The sequence below is a fragment of the Prionailurus bengalensis genome, chromosome D2 (assembly GCF_016509475.1).
Source record: "Prionailurus bengalensis isolate Pbe53 chromosome D2, Fcat_Pben_1.1_paternal_pri, whole genome shotgun sequence".
In the NCBI taxonomy this organism is placed as follows: domain Eukaryota; kingdom Metazoa; phylum Chordata; class Mammalia; order Carnivora; family Felidae; genus Prionailurus; species Prionailurus bengalensis.
Window position 1 is genome coordinate 29,692,433 of NC_057351.1, and position 23,128 is coordinate 29,715,560.

At 38.6% G+C, this 23,128-nt stretch overlaps 1 protein-coding gene and 1 pseudogene across 1 annotated transcript in view; both read left to right on the forward strand.

Annotated features, from left to right (window-relative positions):
• Nucleotides 1–23,128, forward strand: part of LOC122492828 (kinesin family binding protein) — a 40,886-nt gene that overhangs the window by 1,980 nt on the left and 15,778 nt on the right. Inside the window, exons 2-5 of the mRNA XM_043596507.1 lie at nt 8,872–8,970; nt 16,392–16,471; nt 16,793–16,976; nt 19,632–19,713. Of these exons, the coding sequence (XP_043452442.1) occupies nt 8,872–8,970; nt 16,392–16,471; nt 16,793–16,976; nt 19,632–19,713 (445 nt within the window). The remainder of the gene's footprint in view (nt 1–8,871; nt 8,971–16,391; nt 16,472–16,792; nt 16,977–19,631; nt 19,714–23,128) is intronic.
• LOC122492829 lies at nt 10,356–11,859 on the forward strand (annotated as a pseudogene).

The following is a 23,128-nucleotide window of genomic DNA, read 5'->3' on the forward strand; positions in this document are numbered from 1 at the left end:
GTGCCAGTATTTACTGTATTTTTATTCTTTTTTTTTTAAGTGTTTATTTATTTATTTTGAGAGAGAGAGAGAGAGAGAGAGAGAGAGAACGAGCAGGGGAGAGGCAGAGAGAGAGAATCCCAAGCAGGCTCTATGCTATCAGCACAGAGCCAAAAGTGGAGCTTAATCTCATGAACCATGAGATCATGACCTGAGCTGAAATCAAGAGTCTGTTGCTTAACTAATTGAGCCACCCAGGTGTTCCAGCTGTATTTTGATTTTAATATGCACACTGCTTCATATCTTAGCATGTCTAAAATCAGGATGCATCTTATAGCTGTGTCATAATTTACCTGGCAGTGTTTTCTTGTTGACAGATAAAATAATTGTGTCTTATAGATGTGACATCTTACATTCAATAAAATACAGTATTTCAAACAGCCAACCTTTTCTGAAGAGTGAATTATTTTAGGAATTCTTACTAAAATCAGGACCAAAACTTTGATTAGAACTTCTGACCGTTGCGGTAATATAGAAAGCCATGAGTTATTAATTTTGGAAAAAATAATTTATCAAAGTAACCATTTGCATAGAGGATCCTTGTATATCTAAAAACTAAAGTCATCAACTGAAAAACTATTAGAATGATCAGTTAAATAAAGTGGGGGGATATAAAGTAAATATATAATATCAGAAGTGTTCCTGTATATAAGAAACAGTGGTTAAAAGATATTTTTAGAAATTGCATATTATCGGGTAGTAGAACTGATAATTCTAAAAGGAGAGATATACCAAGTCATTGGCTTGGTATGAACATAATGGCTAAACACAATAGTCATTCAGATACTCATTTGTAGGTTTGTTAGTTTCTGCCAAAATCACAATAATTTTTGTCTTAGAGGTTGACAAAATGAGTATGTTTATCTGAAAGAACAAAGAAGAGTGAACATAAAAATATAATAAGAAAAATAATGCACTAAAACTACCCTACCTGGTACTAAAACTATACAGCAGTGTAATTTACTTAGATTCTGTTTGTGCTAATATGTTTCTGAACTCTACTGTTCAGTTGATCTGTTTATTCCAATAGCATTACCACACTTGAATTTTATTACAGCTAGTATTTGCTATACATGATGAGAGATTTGATCTCACTAATAATAAAGCAAACTAAAAGAATGAAATAGAAAAAATTGTATCAGATTGCAGAGTTTATTAAAGATACAAACTAAAAGAATGAAATAGAAAAATTGTATCAGATTGCAGAGTCTATTAAAGATACCGCTTATACTTGTCATTGGAGAGACTATGAGGAAACAGATACTATCCATTAGCATTATTATTAGTGGAAATACAAATTCACAGAACTTTTCTGGAGATCAGTAGGTATTGAAATTCTGGAGTCAAGACTTTAACTTAAAAATTGCATATCAGTATCCTAAAATAATATTGGATCAGGCATGCAAAGGTGTGTCAAAGTGGATGTTCATCACAGCATTGTCAATTAAAAAAAACAACAGCATTGTCAATTTTTAAAAAATGAATGAAATAAATATCAGTCAGTAGATACATGGTTAAATAAATATGGATACATTCATCCAGAAGAACAGTGTACAGCCATTAAAAATAATGATTTATAGGGGCGCCTGGGTGGCTCAGTTGGTTAAGTGTCAGATCTTGATCTCAGCTCAGGTCATGGTCTCATGGTTCGTGGGATCGAGCCCCACTTGGGATTCTCTCTTTCCCTCTTCTCCCACCCACCCCCCCACCACTCGCGCATGAGCTCTTTATCGTAGAATAAATAAACCTTAAAAAAAATAATGATTTATCTTTGTTAACCAAAAATATCAATATTAAGAGGGAGAGGGAAGAGCATAGGCATGTTTGGAATTAGGTAGAATGATTCCATTTTGTGAAAGACTACATGTGTGTGTAGGAAAAATTTTGAAAGTAACACTTCATGGGAATTTATGATATTCTGACTGCTTTGTCTTAACCTGATATTTACTTCCTGGAAAACTACAAAAATACAAAACCTGGATCCACATTAGATTATTAAAAGAGACTATCCCTTTCTATCTTTGCTGAGTTCTGATGCCTTTAAGAATGATTTTTCTCCAGGTTTTCTTCTAGTTTAAAAAAAAATAAGTTTATTTAATTTGGGAGAGAGAGAGCATGAACAGGGGAGGGGCAGAGAGAGGGAGAGACAGAATCCCAAGCAGGCTCTGTGCTCAAATCCACAAACCATGAGACCTGTGCCAAAACCAAGAGTCCGACACTCAAGTGACTGAGCCACCCAGGCGTCCCTGCAATTCTTGCTATCAGCAATATATACTTGCATTATCATGTTTTTTTTTTAATTAAAAAAAATTTTTTTAAGTAGCCTCCACACCCAACGTGGGGCTTGAATTCATGACCCTTAGATGGAGAGTTGCGTACTCTTCCCACTGAGACAGCCAGGTACTCCTTATCTTGAGTGAAATTTAACTACTTCACTTTGGTAAATTTCCTAACAAATTGGTAGATTATTCTCCCCCACTCCCAGGATATGTATGTATAAAGAACATGCTGTGTGTGTGTGTGTGTGTGTGTGTGTGTGTGTGTGTGTGTGTGTGTAGCTTTATTGAAGTATAACTGACATACAATAAACTGTACATCTAAAGTGTACAATTTGATGAATTTTGACATATGTATATACCGATGAAACACTTGGTGCAATCAGCGTATTGACCACATCCACTATCACTACAGGTTTCCTGTGCTCCTGTGTGATCCCTCCCTCCCTCCTGTATTCTCTCTTTCCCTTCTCGTTGGCCCCTTCCCTACATTTTCTAGAATTTCATAATGGAATCATGGAGTGTATACTCTTCTTTTGGTCTGATTTTTTCACTCTGCAGCATTATTTCATCCCTGTGTCTGATACGTTCATTTTTTTTTTCTTTCTTTTTTAGTCTGTTAATATGGTGAATAACCTTGATTGATTTTCTGGTGTTAAAACCAACCTTTCCTTCCTGTGATAAACTCCACTTGGAGTTTGTACCAAGTAAAACTTGGGTGAAGTATTACCCTTTTTATGTATTGGACTCAATTTGCTAAAATTTCAATAATTTTTTGTATCAGTGTTCATGAAGGATATCAGGCTATGGTTTTCTTGTTATGTCTTTGGCTTAATATGAGAGGGAAAGTGTTCTTTCCTCTAGTCTTCTGGAAGAAGTTGTGTAGAGTTAGTATTATTTCTTCCTTACATGCTTGGTAGAATTTACCGGTAATACTTCTTTAGCTGTTTTTATTTTATATCTAACTTTTTTCCTACCTAGTCTGGTATCCTGAGGCAAGAACATGATGATGCTCTAAATGATATAAGAGTTTCTTGTGTATTTTAGGATTTATATTATATTTAAACATAATTTATGTAGAATGTCAATAGTAATTATCTTTGTGGAATAAACATTTAAAAAAACCTCACTAACATGTGTCAGTTATATCTCAATAAAAAGAATTGCAAAACACTAACACTATTAATTTTGAAAAATCAGATCAATTCCAGATCTGTTGCATGGTCCTTCAAGATCTCAAGCAGGTTATAGTTGAAAAGAAAAACCTTAAAAAAGAAAAAAAAGAAAAGAAAAACCTTAGTCATTTCTAGACACACTCTAGGGTTCTCTTTATCACACACCAGAGTCACTGCTTTCTGTGGCACAGCCTACCATGCATCTAGCAGGTTAAATGCATGACCATTCATCAAAATAGATGTGGCCAACTAGTTCTTGGTACTAGTAAATCTCTAGGTGAGATTTGATGTCTAGGCAAGATATAGTATGCTGGGGTTAGGCTTAGTGGTGTCATGGCTAAATGGAGTTTCTCGATGACTATTGTCAGGAAAAATAAGTTGAACTAGAGAATTAGACAAGGTGACTTGTGGATGCATTTCTAAGATGAGAGAATGAACATGAAGGGAGATTATATTCTCTGAGCCTGGGTGAGCAGAATAATCAGTAAAGTAAATAATCAGTGTGCCAGAGCCCTTCAGATTTCTCCAGTGTCCTGCAAAGGACTTTATAAGTAATAAAGAAGAGAGAACTGTCTAATCTCAGTACGTTATCCCTGTGACCTACAGTGTCAGATACTGAGGACTGATCACTTCACCTAAAAATATTATAGAATACGTACATTATATGAAGCCAGAAGACCAGAGGTCTGCTGTATTCCAGAGTAACGATCAAGTCACCTTTAAGCTGTAGGGTTTTTAAACACTTTTTTGTGCCATGTGCCCCTTTTGCGGTCTAGTGAAATCTGTGTTTCATAAAACAGAATAATGATTTTTTTTTAAATTTTTTAACGTTTATTTATTTTTGAGACAGAGACAGAGCATGAATGGGGGAGGGGCAGAGAGAGAGGGAGACACAGAATCCGAAGCAGGCTCCAGGCTCTGAGTGGTCAGCCCAGAGCCCGACGCGGGGCTTGAACTCACGGACCGCGAGATCGTGACCTGAGTTGAAGTCGGACATTTAACCGACTGAGCCATCCAGGCGCCCCCGGAATAATGATTTTAAATGCATAGCATAAACTGTAAAGAGTATAAAAGAAACTGATAATATAGAAGTTTATTGAAATATTTTTTAAGAATGCATTATATATGTTTCTTTATTCCCACATTAAATATCTAATGAGTTATTTGATAACTCCCATAATTTTAATGTAGTAGAGAATGTAGATGGTGTGTTTGAACTATCTGCACATGAAAAATTTTCAATTCTGTAGGTCACAAAATCTCAGGTATTATAATACTGTTGCATTTTGTTTCCTGCATTTATAATGAAAAGAAATGCCAAATTTTAGAACACAGTGAAATACATTTGTCGTGTTTTGCCATCCATGTTCATAGACTCTGAATTTTTCTTTCTTTTCTTTTTTTTTTTTTTTTTTTTTTTCACAGAAGGAGTTATTCTAGATTCTGAACTTTCCTTCATGGATGGGCCCATGGGCCCCAGGTTAAGAATCTGCATTAAAATTTTATTTAAATTTTTTTTTTCAATGTTTTTATTTATTTTTGGGACAGAGAGAGACAGAGCATGAACGGGGGAGGGGCAGAGAGAGAGGGAGACACAGAATCGGAAACAGGCTCCAGGCTCTGAGCCATCAGCCCAGAGCCCGACGCGGGGCTCGAACTCCCGGACCGTGAGATCGTGACCTGAGCTGAAGTCGGACGCCTAACCGACTGCGCCACACAGGCGCCCCTAAAATTTTATTTAAGAAAAACAAACAAAAAAAAACCCACCCCTGCTTCTTTATACTTTTCTTATACATACTTTCCTATATATCCCTTTCCTAGGGTAGTAGCCAAAGGTGGTAGAAGTATCAGAAGTATTCCTTGTGTCTGAAGCCCCAAGGGATGAGAGACAGTATAACTCTTGTCTAAAGGGAAGCTAGGCATCCAGTCTTGAGTTCTGACTAATTGCCCTGTAGAAAGCCTGATAGTATAGTCATGTAGCAGGGGACACACTGGCTTTGTTTTCACAGTGTTATTTAAGATATAACCTGTGTCAGGGCGTCTGGGTGGCTCAGTCGGTTAAGCATACAACTCTAGATCTCAGCTTAAGGGCTTGATCTTAGGGTTGTGAGTTCAAGCCCCACATTGGGCTCTGTATTGGGTGTGAAGCCTACTTAAAAAAAAAAAAAAAAAAGATATAACCTTGTATCTAATCAGTTTCTCCTTAGCACCTTCATGATTCCAGAAAGAAGTTGGTGCTATGGAAATCAAAAGGAAGTGATCAATACAAGAAAAGACACTATAAATGAGGCATCTTTGATTGAGTGGATATAAAGTTATATAATTTAAAAAATTTTTTTCTTTTTATTTATTTTTATTTTTTAATTTACATTCCAGTTAGCATATAGTGCTCAGGAGTAGATTCCTTAATGCCCCTTACCCATTTAGCCCTTCCCCCCACTCCCACAACCCCTCCAGTAACCCTCTGTTTGTTCTCTATCTTTAAGAGTCTCTTATGTTTTGTCCCCTTCCCTGTGTTTATATTATTTTTGCTTCCCTTCCCTTATGTTCATCTGTTTTGTGTCTTAAATTCCTCATATGCATGAAGTCATATGATATTTGTCTTTCTCCGACTAATTTTGCTTAGCATAATACCCTCTAGTTCTATCCATGTAGTTGCAAAGGGCAAGATTTCATTCTTTTTGATTGCCGAGTAATACTCCATTGTACATATATACCACATCTTCTTTATCCATTCATCCATCGATGGACATTTGGGCTCTTTCCATACTTTGGCTATTGTTGATAGTGCTGCTATAAACACTGGGGTGCCCCTTCAAAACAGCACACCTGTGTCCCTTGGATAAATACCTAGTAGTGCAATTGCTGGCTCGTAGGGTAGTTCTATTTTTAATTTTTTGAGGTACCTCCATACTCTTTTCCAAAGTGGCTGCACCAGTTTGCATTCCCACCAGCAGTGCAAAAGAGATCCTCTTTCTCCGCATCCTTGCCAACATCTGTTGTTGCCTGAGTTGTTAATGTTAGCCATTGCCATTCTGACAGGTGTGAGGTGGTATGTCAATGTGGTTTTGATTTGTATTTTCCCCTGATGATGAGTGATGTTGAACATTTTTTCATGTGTCGCTTGGCCATCTGGATGTCTTCTTTGGAGAAGTGTCTATTAAAAAAATTAAAGCAAGTGTCTTTTGCCCATTTCTTCACTGGATTATTTGTATTTTGGGTGTTGAGTTTGCTAAGTTCTTTATAGATTTTGGATACTAACCCTTTATCTGACATGTCATTTGCGAATATCTTCTCCAATTCCATTGGTTGCCTTTTAGTTTTGCTGATTGTCTCCTTCACTGTGCAGAAGCTTTTTATTTTGATAAGGTCCCAAGAGTTCATTTTTGCTTTTGTTTCCCTTGCCTCCAGAGACGTGTTGAGTAAGAAGTTGCTGCGGCCAAGATCAAAGATGTTTTTGCCTGCTTTCTCCTCTAGGATTTTGATGGCTTCCTGTTTTACGTTTAGGTCTTTCATCCATTTTGAGTTTATTTTTGTGTATGGTGTAAGAAAGTGGTCCAGGTTCATTTTTCTGCATGTTGCTGTCCAGTGTTCCCATTTGCTGAAGAGACTGTCTTTATTCCATTGGATATTCTTTCCTGCTTTGTCAAAGATTAGTTTGCTATATGTTTGTGGGTCCATTCTGGGTTCTTTATTCTGTTCCATTAATCTGAGTATCTGTTTTTGTGTCAGTACTATACTGTCTTGATGATTACAGCTTTGTAATACAGTTTGAAGTCTGGAATTGTGATGCTTCCTGTTCTGTTTCTCTTTTTCAACTCTGCTTTGGCTATTTGGGGTCTTTTCTGGTTCCATACAAATTTTGGGATTGTTTGTTCTAGCTCTGTGAAGAATGCTGGTGTTATTTTGATAGGGATTGCTTTAATTTTTTAAATGTTTATTTATTTTTGAGAGAGAGAGAGAGAGCGAGAGAGCGAGCGCACAAGCAGAGGAGGGGCAGAGAGAGAATGGGAGACACAGAATCTGAAGCAGGCTCCAGGCTCTGAGCTGTCAGCCCAGAGTCCAACGCGGGGCTCGAACCCACAAAGGACCCGCGAGGTCATGACCTGAGCCGAAGTCGGACGCTTAACTGATTGAGCCACTCAGGTGCCCCTATAAAGCTATGTAATTTTAAGAACTTTGGAAAATATAAAACAAACATTTTGTTGTTTGAAATGGTAACCATTAGGAATGTTGACTTAACTGATAATGAAAGGTATAATAGCATCTTCAGATTTTCATACCATATAATTTTAATTGTTGGAATTTAAGAGCTCATCACTCTTGCTTCAGACTTTGACCAACCAGTAATTGTTGGGATACTCCTTTTTAGAGAGGTCCGTGGAAGAGATTGTAGATATTTTGAAAGCATTTTATGTGTCTGACTCATCTTTATCTCTATGTATATTATTACCTAGGTAACATTTTACCCCCAAATTTAGCAGCTTGAAACAACAAACTTATATCAGGAATCTAGGCATGGCTTTGCTGGTTTCCTCTGTGTAAGGTCTCTCATAAGATTATTTGCCTGCTGAAGCTGCACTTGAAGGCTCAACTTGGGGAGATCCACTTGTAAGCTCATTCACATGGTTGTTGGTGTGATTCAGTTTCAGTTCCTTACAGATTGTTGGTCCAAAGACCTCTCTTTCCACTGAGAATAGGAGTGCTTAAAGCTCCTTGCTAGCTGTTGACCTCCCTTAGTTCTTGCCACATGCGTCTGTCCGTAGGATGGCTCACAACATGTGGTCGGCTTCCCTCAGAGAGAACAAGCAAGAGGGATAGAAGATAGAACCATGATGCTTTGTAACCTAATCTTGGAATGGACTTCCATTTACTTTTGTCAGAAGAAAGCCACTAAATTCAGCCCATACCTAAGAGAAAGAGATTATACGAGGGCATGAATGTTAGGAGAATCATTGGGGATTCATCTTAGGGGCTGTCTACCACACTACATAGGACAGTATTATTATGAGTAATTAATTCATTGTTAATCTGACTCTAGTATTATTTGATAGGTAAATACTGACTTTGAAACTATGAAAGTTTGGGGCGCCTGGGTGGCTCAGTCAGTTAAGCATCTGACTTCAGCTCAGGTCATGATCTCGCGGTCCGTGAGTTCGAGCCCCGCGTTGGGCTCTGGGCTGACGGCTCAGAGCCTGGAGCCTGCTTCGGATTCTGTGTCTCCCTCTCTCTCTGCCCCTCCCCCGTTCATGCTCTGTCTCTCTGTCTCAAAAGTAAATAAACGTTAAAAAAAAAATTAAAAAAAAAAAAAAGAAAACTATGAAAGTTACTCTAATTGGAAGATTTATGTTGTCATTATTTCTCTTTTCTTTATTTTCCAGAATAACCTAGGTATCTTGTGGTCTGAAAGAGAAGAAATCGAAACTGCACAGGCTTACCTAGAATCATCAGAAGCACTGTATAACCAGTATATGAAAGAGGTATGTTGTATATCATAATTTTAAAAAATGTTTATTTTTATATATTTTTTAATGACATGTCTTCTTTTTAATGTTTATTTATTTTAAGAGAGAGAGAGAGAGAGAGATAGTGAGCAGGGGAGAGGCAAAGAGAGGGAGAGAGAGAATCCTAAGCTGGCAGCACAGAGCCTGATGCAGGGCTCAAACCCATGAACCGTGAGATCATGACCTGAGCCAAAACCGAGAGTGGGATGCTTAATTGACTGAGCCACCCAGATGCCCCTGTCACGTACATTTTAGATTTTTATAGGAACTAGTCAAGAATTGAAGGCTTTTATTCCTCACTTACATTATTAGTACATGATTGCAGTATACTCGAGGACCTCTGTATAGAGCTGTCTAGGTGGTCACCTAATAGCTGAAATTATTTTATATTAAAGACTTCAGGGTTCTTAAAAATAATCTTTAGTTAGTATCTAATGGCAGTCTTAATCCAAATATAATTGTACAGGAAATATTCTGATTTATCCTAAAATACTGATGTTGGCATATTTTTATTTATAATCTAAAAATTCTATTTTGATTTCCACTGAGAATAGGAGTGCTTAAAGGAAAGCAAACAACTACTTAAGTAAAGTATCTGAAATCTTTGTGGCACTGTTTTTCAGATTTCAGCATGCATCAGTGTGGAGGGCTCTGGAGGGCTGTTAAAAACAGAATACTCACTTCCAGACTTTTCAGTAGGTCTCGGTTGGGGCCTGAGAATTTGCATTTTTAACAAGGCCAGGTGATGTTGATGCTGCTGGTCAGGTACTGCACTTTGAGAACCACTGCTTCAGAGAAAGGTTTTCAGTGATTTTTTTTCCTACCTGTGAAACCTTTTGAAATGCAATTTGTAAAAAAACTCTTGAGCCACTGTGGTAAGCAGGTCAGCAGTACCGTCAGCTCAGTCCATTACAGATACCTCCCTATCTCCCTACTGCGGTAGTACAAAAGAACTTCTAGGGCTCCAGGGAGCAGAGACGGAAAACTTTTACTGTAGAGGGTCACAGCCCTGAAGAGGGGGCAAATCATTGTGTTACCTTCCATTCCTTACCAAATTTTACCTACTAAAAATTGGCATGTGTGCAGGCAAGGGAGTATATGGGGAATCTGTATCATCAGCTTAATTTTTCTGTGAACCTAAAACTGCTCTAAAAAATAAAGCCTAAGTTTTTAAAATGTTGACAGTCTTCCTTTTTAGAGAGAGAGAAAGAGCACGCGAGCGTGAGCTTAGGGGCAGAGGGAAAGAGAGAGAGTCGTAAGCAAGCTCCATGCTCAGTGTGGAGCCCATCTCAGGGCTCCATCCACAACCCTGGGATCATCACCTGAGCTGATCCCAAGAGTTGGACACTCAACTGACTGAGCCACCCAGGCACCCCTGAATGTTGGCAGTCTTCTAAAATTAAAATGGATTTTAGTTAATTTTGTTTTGAGAGTATGTGTAGCAGTGCTTTAAATAACCAGATATTTTGAGGTTTCTCACATTCAGAGTTAAGAGTTAATGTCTTTTTGGGGCATCTGGCTCAGTCAGTAGAGCATGTGACTCTTGATCTCTGGGCTGTGTGTTCGAGCCCAACATTGGGTGTAGAGATTACTTAAAAATAAAATCTTAACACTCGTGTGTGAGGTGAGCAGAGCCAGTGTCGAGACCAGAGGCCAAACTTGCGATCTGACAAGATGGTCGGGCTGCCCCACAGGATTATCAAGGAAACCCAGCGTTTGCTGGCGGAAACAGTCCCTGGCATTAGAGCAGAACGAGATGACAGCAGTACCCGTTATTTTCATGTGGTCATTGCTGGCCCCCAGGGTTTTCCTTTTGAGGGAGGGACTTTTAAACTTGAACTATTCCTTCCAGAAGAATACCCATTGGCAGCCCCTAAAGTGTGTTTCGTGACCAAAATTTATCATCCTAATGTAGACAAATTGGAAGAATATGTTTAGATATTTTGAAAGATAAGTGGTCCCCTGTACTGCAGACCTGCACGGTTCTGCTGTTGATCTCGGCCTTGTTAAGTGCTCCCAATCCAGATGATGCATTAGCAAGGATGTAGCAGAGCAGTGGAAGACCAATGAAGCCCAAGCCATAGAAACAGCTAGAGCATGGACTAGGCTGTGTGCCATGAATAATAGTTAAAATTGATCTGATCATCAAGTGTGCATCACTTCTCCTCTTCTGTCAAGACTTCTTCCTTTTTTGTTTGCATTTAATGTACACAGTCTTAGGAACATTACAGAATAAAAGCCCAGACATCTTTAGTCCTTTGGTGATTAAATGCACTTTAGTAAATCTGTGTTTTGTCCTGATTCACTGTTGTAAAACATGAACAGAAGCTAGAAGTATGATCTCAGTTATTGTGAAACAATAGCATTGGCCCCTTTCTGCTTTTATTCATTTCCCCTGTCGTGGTTTAAGTATAAAGCACTATGACTGAAGGTAGTTGTCTTGGTTAGCTGCAGGGGTGTGGGTGTTTTTATTATTATTATTTCATTATTTTTTTTGAGGGGAAGAAGTAGTTTTATTTCAATTTTATGGGCTCCTTTCCCCCTTTTATGGTGATCTACTTGAATTGGTTAAAAGCAGCTAACCAGTTCTTTAGAATATGCTCTCTAGCCAAGTAGATGGACAAACTTGATGGTTTGAAACAAAATGGGGACATTAAACAAACATCACAGCTCTCACTAATAACACTGATTTTGCTGTCAAGTGTAGAATCCTTCCTTCAAGAAAAAGCTTGTGACCATTTTGTATGGCTTATCTGGAAACTTCTGTAAATCTTACATTTTAGTAAAATATTTTTTGTTATTCTACTTTGCCTTTGTATAGTTATTTTGCTGTGTTTATTTCATTTTCCCAATGTGACAGTCATACTTAAATTTTTTTTTTTTCAACATTTATTTATTTTTGGGACAGAGAGAGACAGAGCATGAACGGAGGAGGGTCAGAGAGAGAGGGAGACACAGAATCGGAAGCAGGCTCCAGGCTCTGAGCCATCAGCCCAGAGCCTGATGCGGGGCTCGAACTCACGGACCGCGTGATCGTGACCTGGCTGAAGTCGGACGCTTAACCGACTGCGCCACCCAGGCGCCCCTATGACAGTCATACTTAAAAATTACAACTTATGGGGGCACCTGGGTGGTTCAGTTCGTTAGACATCCAACTCTTCGTTTCGGCTCAGGCCATGGTTTGTGGGTTTGAGGCCTGTGTCAGGCTCTGCCTTGCTGGTGCAGAGCCTGCTTGGGGTTCTCTCTCTCCCTCTCTCTCTGTCCCTGCCCTGCTCATGCTCTCTCTCTCTCAAAATAAATAAATAAACTTAAAAAAAATCATTAAAAAAATAAAAATTGCCATCTGACAAGTTGAATAGCAAGAAGTGGATTTTGCCAGTTTCTTTTCACGAATGAACATTTGTGCTAAGATTTCATGCAAGCTGGCCCTGAGCATGCATAAAGCATTGGTATCTGCTATTTTTTCAAAATTTCCTAGAAATTTGAAATGAATGTGTTTGTGTTGTCTGAAAAAAAGAAAAAAGAAAAGAAAAGAAAAAAGAATCAAGGTCTTACCAAGTTCACCAGTGCTTTATATGTTTCTAAAATTAGTGGTAAATTTTTAGTCCTCATCTTATTTCACCTATCAGTAGCATTTGACGTAGTTGATCAGTCTAGCATTTGGCACAGTTAATTAGTCTCTCTTCCTTGAAACACTTTTTTTACCTACCTTTCACCTCTTTTTCTTCTCAGTCTTTGAGGCTTCCCCTCTATTTCCCCAGCCTCTACACTGGAGTACCCGGAGTGTAGTCTTTGAACATCTCCTCTTTCCATCTTCATCCATTCCCCCCTCCTTTTTTTTTTTTTTTTTTTTTTAGTTTATTTAATTAGAGAAAGAGCACATAGTGACAAGTACAGAGAGAGAGGGAGAGAGAGAATCCCAAGCAGGATCCATGCTGTCAGCACACAGCCCGATGCAGGGCTCGATCTCACAAACTGTGAGATAGTGACCTGAGCCAAAATCCAGAGTCGGATGCTTAACCAACTAAGCCACCCAGGTGCCCCTGCATTCATTCCTCTGTTCTAAATATCATCTCTTCTCTGATGACTCCCAATAATATTCTAGTCTGTACCTGTTTAATTCCAGACTTGTCTGTCCTACTGCTGATGTGACATTTGCACTTTTTAAGGAGCAGTTGTCTCTAAAACTACTAACATAGAGCTTCTGATAACCTTCCTCTTTCCTCCTCCCTTGCTGTAAATACCAACTTCTTTCTTCCAATTACTGAGGCCTAAACCTTGGAGATCCCTCTTCTCACACACTGTGTAATCTACAGCAAGTCCTGTTGGCTTCACTTTTTTTTTAAGTTTATTTATTTATTTTTGAGAGAGGGGGAGAGAGAGAGAGAATCCAAGTAGGCTCCTCACTGTCAGTACAGAGCCCGTACTGTGAGATCATAACCTGAGCCGAAACCAAGAGTGGGACGCTTAACCAACTGAGCCACCCAGGAGTCCCAGCGTCACTTTTAAATTATATCTAGAATCAGATCCCCTGCTATTACCTGATCCAAACAACCACCCTCTCTTGCTAAGATTATTGCTGTAGTATCATAACTGGCCTCCTTCAGTCTGTTTGCAACCTGTTCAAAGGGAGATTACATCACATCATATCACATCACTGCTTCCCTCAGAGTCTGCTAATGGCTTTCCCATCTTATTCGGAGTAGACCCCAAAGACCTTATGAAGACTTCAAGTACATTATCTGATTTGGCTACCATTACTTCTCTAATTTTATCTTTTTCTGTTGTCTCCTGTCTTGTTGTGCTCTAGCTACACTGGCCTTCTGGCTGTTCCTGAAACACACCAGACAAGCTTCTGGTTCAGGGTCTTTGCACTGAACTGTTTCCTCTGCTGAGACTGCTCTTCCCTCTGGGATCTACCTGGCTCACTCACTTGTTCCCTTCAGCTCGTGACTCATGTCTCCCATCCAGTGACGACTCATTGGCCACTCCGTTAATGCTAGAGACCACCTCTCCAACACTTCCTGTCCTCCTTTTCTACTTTATTTTCTGCTTCACACTTAACATTATCTAACATAAGGTTCATTTTAGTGATTTATCTTGTTTATCACCCATCTTCAGTACTAGAATGTAAGCTCCCTGGGGTGCCTGAGTGGCTCAGTTGGTTAAGTGTCCAACTTGATTTCAGCTCAGGTCACGATCTCACGGTTTGTGAGATTGAGCCCCATGTCAGGCTCTATGCTGACAGGTTAGAGCCTGCTTGGGATTCTCTCTCTCTCCCTCCCCTCCTCAAAATAAGAACAGACATTAAAATAAATAACTAAATAAAATGTGAAGATACCAAACACCTATAATATTTCATTAAAAATTAGTATTAGTATGGAACATAAAACATATATCAAACTCTTTGTACTCAATTATACCTGTGTTTTAATTCAGAGAAGAGAGTGCTTTGACTTAGGGTTATATATGACATGTGGTAGTCCTAACAGTGAAATAGGTACGGAAAACAATACATTCATTCCTTTCATCAAAAAAGAGTAAGCATATTAAGCAGTCCTCAAAGTTATTGAGGAGATCTTAGAAGAATTACTTATCTATTGTGTGTGCCTTGGGCCTAACTTCCTGTTTTAGCCATTTTTACTTTCTGTGAATTCTAGGAACCCTAGTTGTGATACTTTTAGCATTTACATTCAGAATGTAAAATCACATTTTTAAAAATGGAAGACATTTTTGCTATTTGGAGTTTAGTGAATTCACTTTAAAGCAAGGCTGGTCTTGCGGATGGGACTGTCCTCATAGAAGTAGAGTGAGGCAGAGGTTAAGTAGGTCTGCTTTTTGGAAGGCTTAAGGTGGCATCATAAGTGATTTACACATAATAACTCATTGAATCCTCATAACGAAATTATGAGGTAATTTTATAAATGAGGAAACAGAAGCACAAGAGATTGGGTGACTTGGCCAAGGCAGTAAACAATAGAATCACTGGTTTTAATGTCTCTGTATTGAAAGTGGGTAATCGGTATATGTTTTTATTCTCTCAAAAAAATTAATGGAGCAAATATTTAAAACTTTGATTTGATTTTCATTATTGAGCAGTTCATTGTATTCATTAAAACAATTTTTTTTAACGTTTATTTTTGAGAGAGTCAGAGAGAGCAAGCGAGCATGAGTTGGGGAGGGGCAGAGAGAGAGGGAGACACAGAATCAGAAGAAGGCTGAAGGCCCTGAGCTGTCAGCACAGCTACTTATGGAGTTGTTTTTTTTTAAAGATTTTATTTATTTATTTATTTATTTATTTATTTATTTATTTATTTTTAATGTTTATTTATTTTGTAAAGAGAGACAGAGTGTGAGTGGGGGAGGAACAGAGAGAGAGGGAGACACAGAATCTGAAGCAGGCTCCAGGCTCCAAGCTATCAGCACAGAGCCCGATGCGGGGCTCAAACTCATGAACTGCGAGATCATGACCTGAGCCGAAGTCGGAGGCTTAACCGACTGAGCCACCCAGGTGCCCCTTAAGATTTTATTTTTAAGCAATCTCTATACCCAGAGAGATGCTCTACTGGGTGCTCTACTGACTGAGCCAGCTAGACGTCCCACTTACGTAGGTTTTTATTTGTTGGGTTTTTAAAAAAGTTTTATTTACTTATTTTTGAGAGAGAGAGAGAGAGAAAGAGAGAATCCCAAGTGACAACATGGAGCCTGATTTGGGGCTCAAACTCACAAACTGTGAGATCATGGCCTGAGCCGAAATCGAGAGTTGGATGCTTAACTGACTGAGCCACCCATGCACCCTTGTAGGTTTTTAAGAGATTTTTTTTTTACCAAACAAAATTAAGACTTAAAATAGTTAAAGAATTATGCATCTCTAAAGGCAAATTGGTAGAATTTTTTTTTTTAGTGTATTTGAGGTTTACCTCCAACAGCAATTAAAATTTTGTCAAGTGTGAGCTTGTAGCAATCTCCTTTTATTTGTTTGACTCTCTAAAATTTTATGGTTGGGGCGCCTGGGTGGCGCAGTCGGTTAAGCGTCCAACTTCAGCCAGGTCACGATCTCGCGGTCTGTGAGTTCGAGCCCCGCGTCGGGCTCTGGGCTGATGGCTCAGAGCCTGGAGCCTGTTTCCGATTCTGTGTCTCCCTCTCTCTCTGCCCCTCGCCTGTTCATGCTCTGTCTCTCTCTGTCCCAAAAATAAATAAACGTTGAAAAAAAATTAAAAAATAAATAAATAAAATTTTATGGTTAAGAAAATTACTTCTTGGGTAAGGTGAAAATGAACTGGTAAAAAAAATGACGTATACTGGTTTTTAAAATTTTGATTTCTCCAGTTTCCCCAGAAGAGGGCGCTTGGTGTTCACATTTAAAATTTCAGAGTTTTGTTTTTCTTTAATTGTAGATTGGGAGTCCTCCTCTTGATCCTACTGAGCATTTTCTTCCTGAAGAAGAGAAACTTGCTGAACAAGAGAGATCAAAAAGGTGAGTAGATACAGAAATTAACCCTCACAGGTAATTCTACATAGTATGGATAAGGTGATTATTTCAAAAAGCACAGTATTTTCTTTTGAGACCCTCTGAAGGTAATAGAATGTGGTTTCTGAGATGGATTTAAAAACCTCCATTTACTACTTACTAGATATGTGATCCTGTTCAAATCGGAGGCTCTGTTTTCCTTATCTGTCAAATAGATACAATAGCCATACCCAACTCAAAGGGTTGGTAAGAAGATCAAGGTAAATATATATGAAAGTTCCTTATAAAATGTAAACCATTATGCAAATATTCACTTTTTCTTCATAGATTTGAGAAGGTGTATACTCATAACCTCTATTACTTGGCTCAAGTCTACCAGCATATGGAAATGTTTGAGAAGGCTGCTCATTATTGTCACAGTACCCTAAAACGCCAACTTGAACACAATGCCTACCATCCTATAGAGTGGGCTATTAATGCTGCTACCTTGTCACAATTTTACATCAATAAGGTAAGCTTCTCAAATAGTTATCTAACAAAGTTATTGATAGTGTGTATAAAAATACTACGAGAGAGAGAGAGAGAAAGAGAGAGTAGTACCTTGAAAATGTCATCTTTTAAAAACAGGTAGCTTTTATTTTATGGTATAAACTGGACAGAAAAAGGCAGCCCAGTTTGCCAGTATAGTAAACTTTTGTAGCTTTCTATTGCATTAATCCTTTTGAATTGTAAAATACTGAGTTTTATCATTGTCTTAAATGCTGCTAGCCCTAAAAATTACATGTTACCTAAGACCAATTCTTTTTTGATATAGCACACTATCAGTTCATTCTAGTGAGATGTTACCTTAAATTGCAGATTTTATCTGATAGATAAAACTTTATTTTTATGCAGCGGTAATCTGGTAACTATGAGGATTTGTCTGAGGAAGTTGACTGTTAAATGTGGGCTTCGATAAAAGCATGTGATGCATTTCAGTTATTCTTTAGAATTAACTCCTCTGTAGTAATTTTTCCATGTTGGAAATATCTCTACTCAGTTCCAGAGTTGTAGCTCTTTATGATACACTTCTTCTGGAGTATCCCACAGGAACAAACTTGAGCTTCATGGTTGTTTATCAGAATTATTCAGAATCATGTTGGTATACTTTTAATTGGTCTGTTTATTCCTTTAGTCCCTAAGAGTTTTAATGCTAAAACACTTTTAAGCCACCTTTCCCAGCCGGATTTTCTGTTAATCCTCAGTAATATATTCAGCAATAGAAATTACTTTTATTTGTATTTCTAATTCACTCTGAACTTTTGGTAAATCTTTGCTTATCAGAGTTCCTTCTTAAATCTCTCTGGTTACCTGCTGCCGTATCCTTACTGGGCCTTTATCCTTTCTAAGCTTTTTGTTAGTGCTGGTTCTGTAAATGCGCCCTATGTTTAAAGTATTGTCCCACAGAATTTCATTCAGAAAAGCTATTAGCAGGCGAGAAAGGGCTATGGTGACTGCAGCATCGCTTCTAGGACTTTGGTCTAAGATCAAGCGTGTAAGTAACGCTATTGCATATATTGGAGCATTCGGTTAAATCTAACTCTCATGAATCCATTTCATTGTGGTCATCATCAAAAGTGTTACCTGGTGCCTCTGCTTGTGGCACCTTTTTAATAGCTTCCAGAGGCCCCTTCTTTGTTTTGTTTAGCAACTTTAAAGCTATATACTCACTGTGATTTTAATTAAGAAAACTCCATCAATATTAATAGTACTAAGATACCTAGATATTAATTTAAAGCGTAATAAAAAATTTAAAGTTGTTAAGCATTGCTTATGTGGAGCATGCAGTAATTTTCATGAGTACCTCCCCCACCCTGTGCTTTTTTTTTTTAAGCCAAAATGTTTTATAAGTTTTTGTTACAACTAGCTGATTTATATTGCAGAGATTTGAACCATTTTTACCAAAAAAAATGCAGTTGTCATTTATATCATTCTCATCTTCATCTGGTTCCAGTGATGAGGTTTTGCTACTTGATGTGTCCATACCTGGCAGGTGCTAAAGTCCCACATTTACCAGCCACCTAGAGGGCACAAAGCACTCGCTGTTCTAGCAGTGGTTGCTTGCAGGAAGGCAATCTGGACAAAGCTGAAGTGATGGGTAAAGGATTGCAGAGGGACAGTTAAAGCTTCTTTATGTAAACTGTAACTTTCTTTGGGTTTTCAAGGTTTAACACCTTCATTTTGGTCTATAGATGTTGCTGGGCTAATACTGTACGTGGTACCCAGCTATTCGCAAGGTGGCTTCTGATTTGCTATAATAGAGAGATGCCTTTTGTGCTGAGATTTTAAAGTCCTAGCCAACCATTAAAAATCTTCTTAGCAAAATCAGGTATTATTAATATGAACTAGACATTTAATTAATGAGGGTGGCTTCCAACTAAAAGTTGGACTTTAACTTTGTATTTCTGCTGGGTTGGTCCTGTGACTTACATGATAAATGCAAAGTGTTTATATTAACAAGGAGATCTTCTCTAAGTGTTTGAGAACTTTACCATGCCCAGATTTGAATTAGGAAGTCTTCAAGTGTGTTGGTAAAGCAGTTCTATAAAGTTCATCTGTGGAAATCTGTTAACTTCAAAACTTGGTGGGAACCCTCATTCATCACATGTAAATTCCAAAAATTCTAGAAGACAGGAATCTCTTCCTATCAAAACTTACCCTTTTTGCCTTTGAATGGCGGGATGTATGAAGATATCTCTAAGAAAATTAAATCTTCAAGTCCTCTGACAGGGTGTGAATGGTCTACAGTTTATCATGCATGGCATTTTGGCTATGTGGACTGAACCTGAAGGATTGTCTGGAACATTCTAAGTCTAGGATTGTAGCCGCTCCTGTGTTGTACCTACTGGTAACCTGAAAGAGCTAACTTTCCATCAGGAGTTGTTTTGCAGCCAGTTTGGATTATTATTAAGAGTTTGGGGGCATTGTTACTTGAATCTTTTAGGTAGCTTTTTAACCAGAGAAAACATGTCATCTACTGTCTTAATGTTCAGCAACCACACAGGGTCTCCTTAGTGGTTTTTACCTGTTTTTATAGCTTTTCCCATACTAGACGACTTTATGTAAGTATTAATTGCAGATACGGCTGTGTGATAATTGCATTTACTCTTGTTTATTTCCTCAACAGCTATGTTTTATGGAAGCCAGGCACTGTTTGTCTGCTGCTAATGTTATTTTTGGTCAAACTGGAAAGATCTCAACAGAAGACAGTAAGTTCATAATGTGCATGTTTTATTATACAACTTTTAAAAAACAGTTTGAAATCATTTTAAATTTTAGAAAATTCAAGAACAGAACAAAGAACTGTCATATACCCTTCTAAATTCACCAATTCTTAGGGGCGCCTGGGTGGCTCAGTCGATTAAGTGTCCGACTTCGGCTCAGGTTGTGATCTCGCGGTCTATGAGTTTGAGCCCCGCGTCGGGCTCTGTGCTGACAGCTCAGAGCCTGGAGCCCATTTTGGATTCTGTGTCTCCCTCTCTCTCTGCCCCTCACCTGCTCGTGGTCTGTCTCTCTTGCTCTCAAAAATAAATAGAACATAAAAAATTTTTTAATTCACCAGTTTTTAATAGTTGCCTCATTTGCAATCACATTTTATTTTTCATTCAGAACCATTTGAGAGAAGATTGCAAATATTAGGCTCCTTTACTCCTTTAATATTTTAGTGTATATTTCCTAGGAATATTTTCCTACATAATCATAGAACAGGAAATGTAACATTGATACAGTTCTTTTCTCTATAATGCATATTTCTATTTTATTAACTATCCCTGTCATGACTTTCACAGTAATTTTTCTAGTACTAGAGCATCCAGTTCATGATTTCATATTGCATTTAATTGTCACATCTCTTTATTGTCCTTTAAAAAAAATTTTTTTTAAATTTTATTTATTTTGAGGGGCACCTGGGTGGCTCAGTTGGTTAAGCGTCCGACTTCAGGTCAGGTCATGATCTCACAGCTTGTGAGTTCGAGCCCTGCATTGGGCTCTGTGCTGACAGCTCACAGCCTTCAGCCTGCTTCAGATACTGTGTCTCCCTCTCTGCTCCTCCCCTGCTTGCACTCTATCTCTCTCTCTCAAAAATAAATAATAAACATTAAAAAAATTTAATAATAAATTTTATTTATTTTGATAGAGTGTGCATGCATGCACATGCATGTGGGGGAGGAACAGAGAGAGAGAGAGAGAAAATCCCTAGCTTTCTTCGTGCTATCAGTGCAGAGCCCGACACTGGGCTCAGTCTCACAAACCGTGACATCATGACCTGAGCTGAAATCCAGAGTTAGCCACTTAATCCACTGAGCCTCCCAGGCGCCCCTCTTTACTCTCCTTTAATCTGGAACAGTTCCTCAGCCTTTCTTTCTTTTTCATCACACAGATATTTTTGAAAAATATAAGCCAGTTATTACACTGGATTTCCATCAGTTGGTGTTTGATGTTTCCTTAGGCTAAGAATCAGAGTACAGGGTCACCTGAATGGCGCAATTGGTTAAGTGTCCGACCTCAGCTCAGGTCATGATCTCTCAGTTCATGAGTTCGAACCCCACCATCAGGCTCTCTGCCGTCAGCGCCAAGTCTGCATCGGATCCTCTGTCTTCCTCTCTGTCTGCTCCTTTCCCACTCGTGCGTGTGTGCGTGCGTGCTCTCTCTCTTGAAAATGAACATTAAAAAAAAGAATCAGATTATACATTTTTGGTTGGAATACTACATAAGTGATCTATCCAGATGTCTAGTTTTTTAAGTATAGTGTTTTATTTAGTCTTAAAAATCACAGTTAACATGTGTATTTGAGCACATCAAAACCACAGTGTGATACTATCTCATAATTGGGAGAATGGCTTTTACGAAAAAGACAAGAAATAACAGGTGTTGGCAAGGATATGGATAAAAGGGAACCCTGTGCACTGTTGATGGGAATGTAAATTGGTGTAGCCACTGTGGAAAACAGTATGGAGGTTCCTCAAAAAATTAAAAATAGAAATAACATATAGTTCAGTAATTCCACTTCTGGGTATTTACCCAAAGAAAAAGAAAACACTAATTTGAAAAGATATATGCACCTCCATGTTTATTGCAGTATTATTTACAATCACCAAGACATGAAAACAACTTAAGTGTCCATCGATGGATGAGTGGATAAAGAAGATGTGGTGTAGCAATCCCTATCAAAATAACACCAGCATTCTTCACAGAGCTATAACAAACAATCCTAAAATTTATGTGGAACCAGAAAAGACCCAAATAACCAAAGCGATCCTGAAAAAGAAAACCAAAGCTGGAGGCATCATAGTTCTGGACTTCAATCTGTAGTACAGACCTGTAATCATCAAGACACTATGGTAGGCACAGAAACAGACACTCAGATCAATGGAACAGTATAGAGAACCCAGGGGCACCCGGGTGACTCAGTCGGTTAAGCATCCAACTTTGGCTCAGGTTGTGATCTCATGGTTTGTGGGTTCGAGCCCTGAGTTGGGCTCTGTGCTAACAGCTCAGAGCCTGGAGCCTGCTTCAGATTCTGTGTCTCCCTTTCTCTCTGCCCCTTCCCCGCTCACACTCTGTCTCTCTCTCTCTCTCTCAAAAATAAATAAACATTAAAAAAATTTTTTTTAAGAATAGAGAACCCAGAAATGGACCCACAAACATATTTGACAAAGCTGGAAAGAATATCCACTGGAAAAAAGACAGTCTCTTCAGCAAATGGTGTTGGAAAAACTGGACAGAGACATGCAGAAGAATGAACCTGGACGACTTTCTTACATCATACACCAAAATAAACTCAAAATGGACGAAGACCTGACCGTAAGACAAGAAGCTGTCAACATCCTAGGGGAGAAAATAAGCAAAAACCTCTTTGACCTTGGCTGCAGCAACTTCTTAGTTGACATGTCTCCAGAAGCAAGGGAAACAAAAGCAAAAATGAACTGTTGGGACCTCAGCAAGATAAAAAGCTTCTGCACAGCGAAGGAAACAATCAGCAAAACTAAAAGGCAGCTGACGGAATGGGAGATCGTTGCAAATGACATATCAGATAAAGGGTTAGTATCTAAAATCTATAAAGAACTTACCAAATGCAACACCCAAAAAATAAATAATCCAGTGAAGAAATGGGCAGGAGCTCCTGGGTACCTCAGTCAGTTAAGCATTTGATTTCAGCTCAGGTCATGATTTCATAGTTCGTGAGTTCAAGCCCCACATCGGGCTCTGTGCTGACAGCCTAGAGCATGGAGCCTTCTTCAGATTCTGTGTCTCCCTCTTTCTGCCCCTCCCCTGCTCACTTTCTGTCTGTCTCAAAAATAAATAAACATTAAAAAAAAAAAAAAGAGGGGTGCCTGGGTGGCTCAGTCAGTTGAGCATCCAACTTCGGCTCAGGTCATGATCTCACAGTATGTGAGTTTGAGCCCCACGTCGGGCTCTGTGCTGACAGCTCAGAGCCTGGAGCCTGCTTCGGATTCTGTCTCCCTCTCTCTCTGCCCCTCCCCCGCTCATGCTCTGTCTGTCTGTCTGTCTGTCTCTCTGTCAAAAATAAATAAACATTAAAAAAAATAATAAAAAAAAAAAGAAATGGGCAAAAGACATGAATAGACATTTTTCCAAAGAAGACATCCAGATGGCTAACAGACA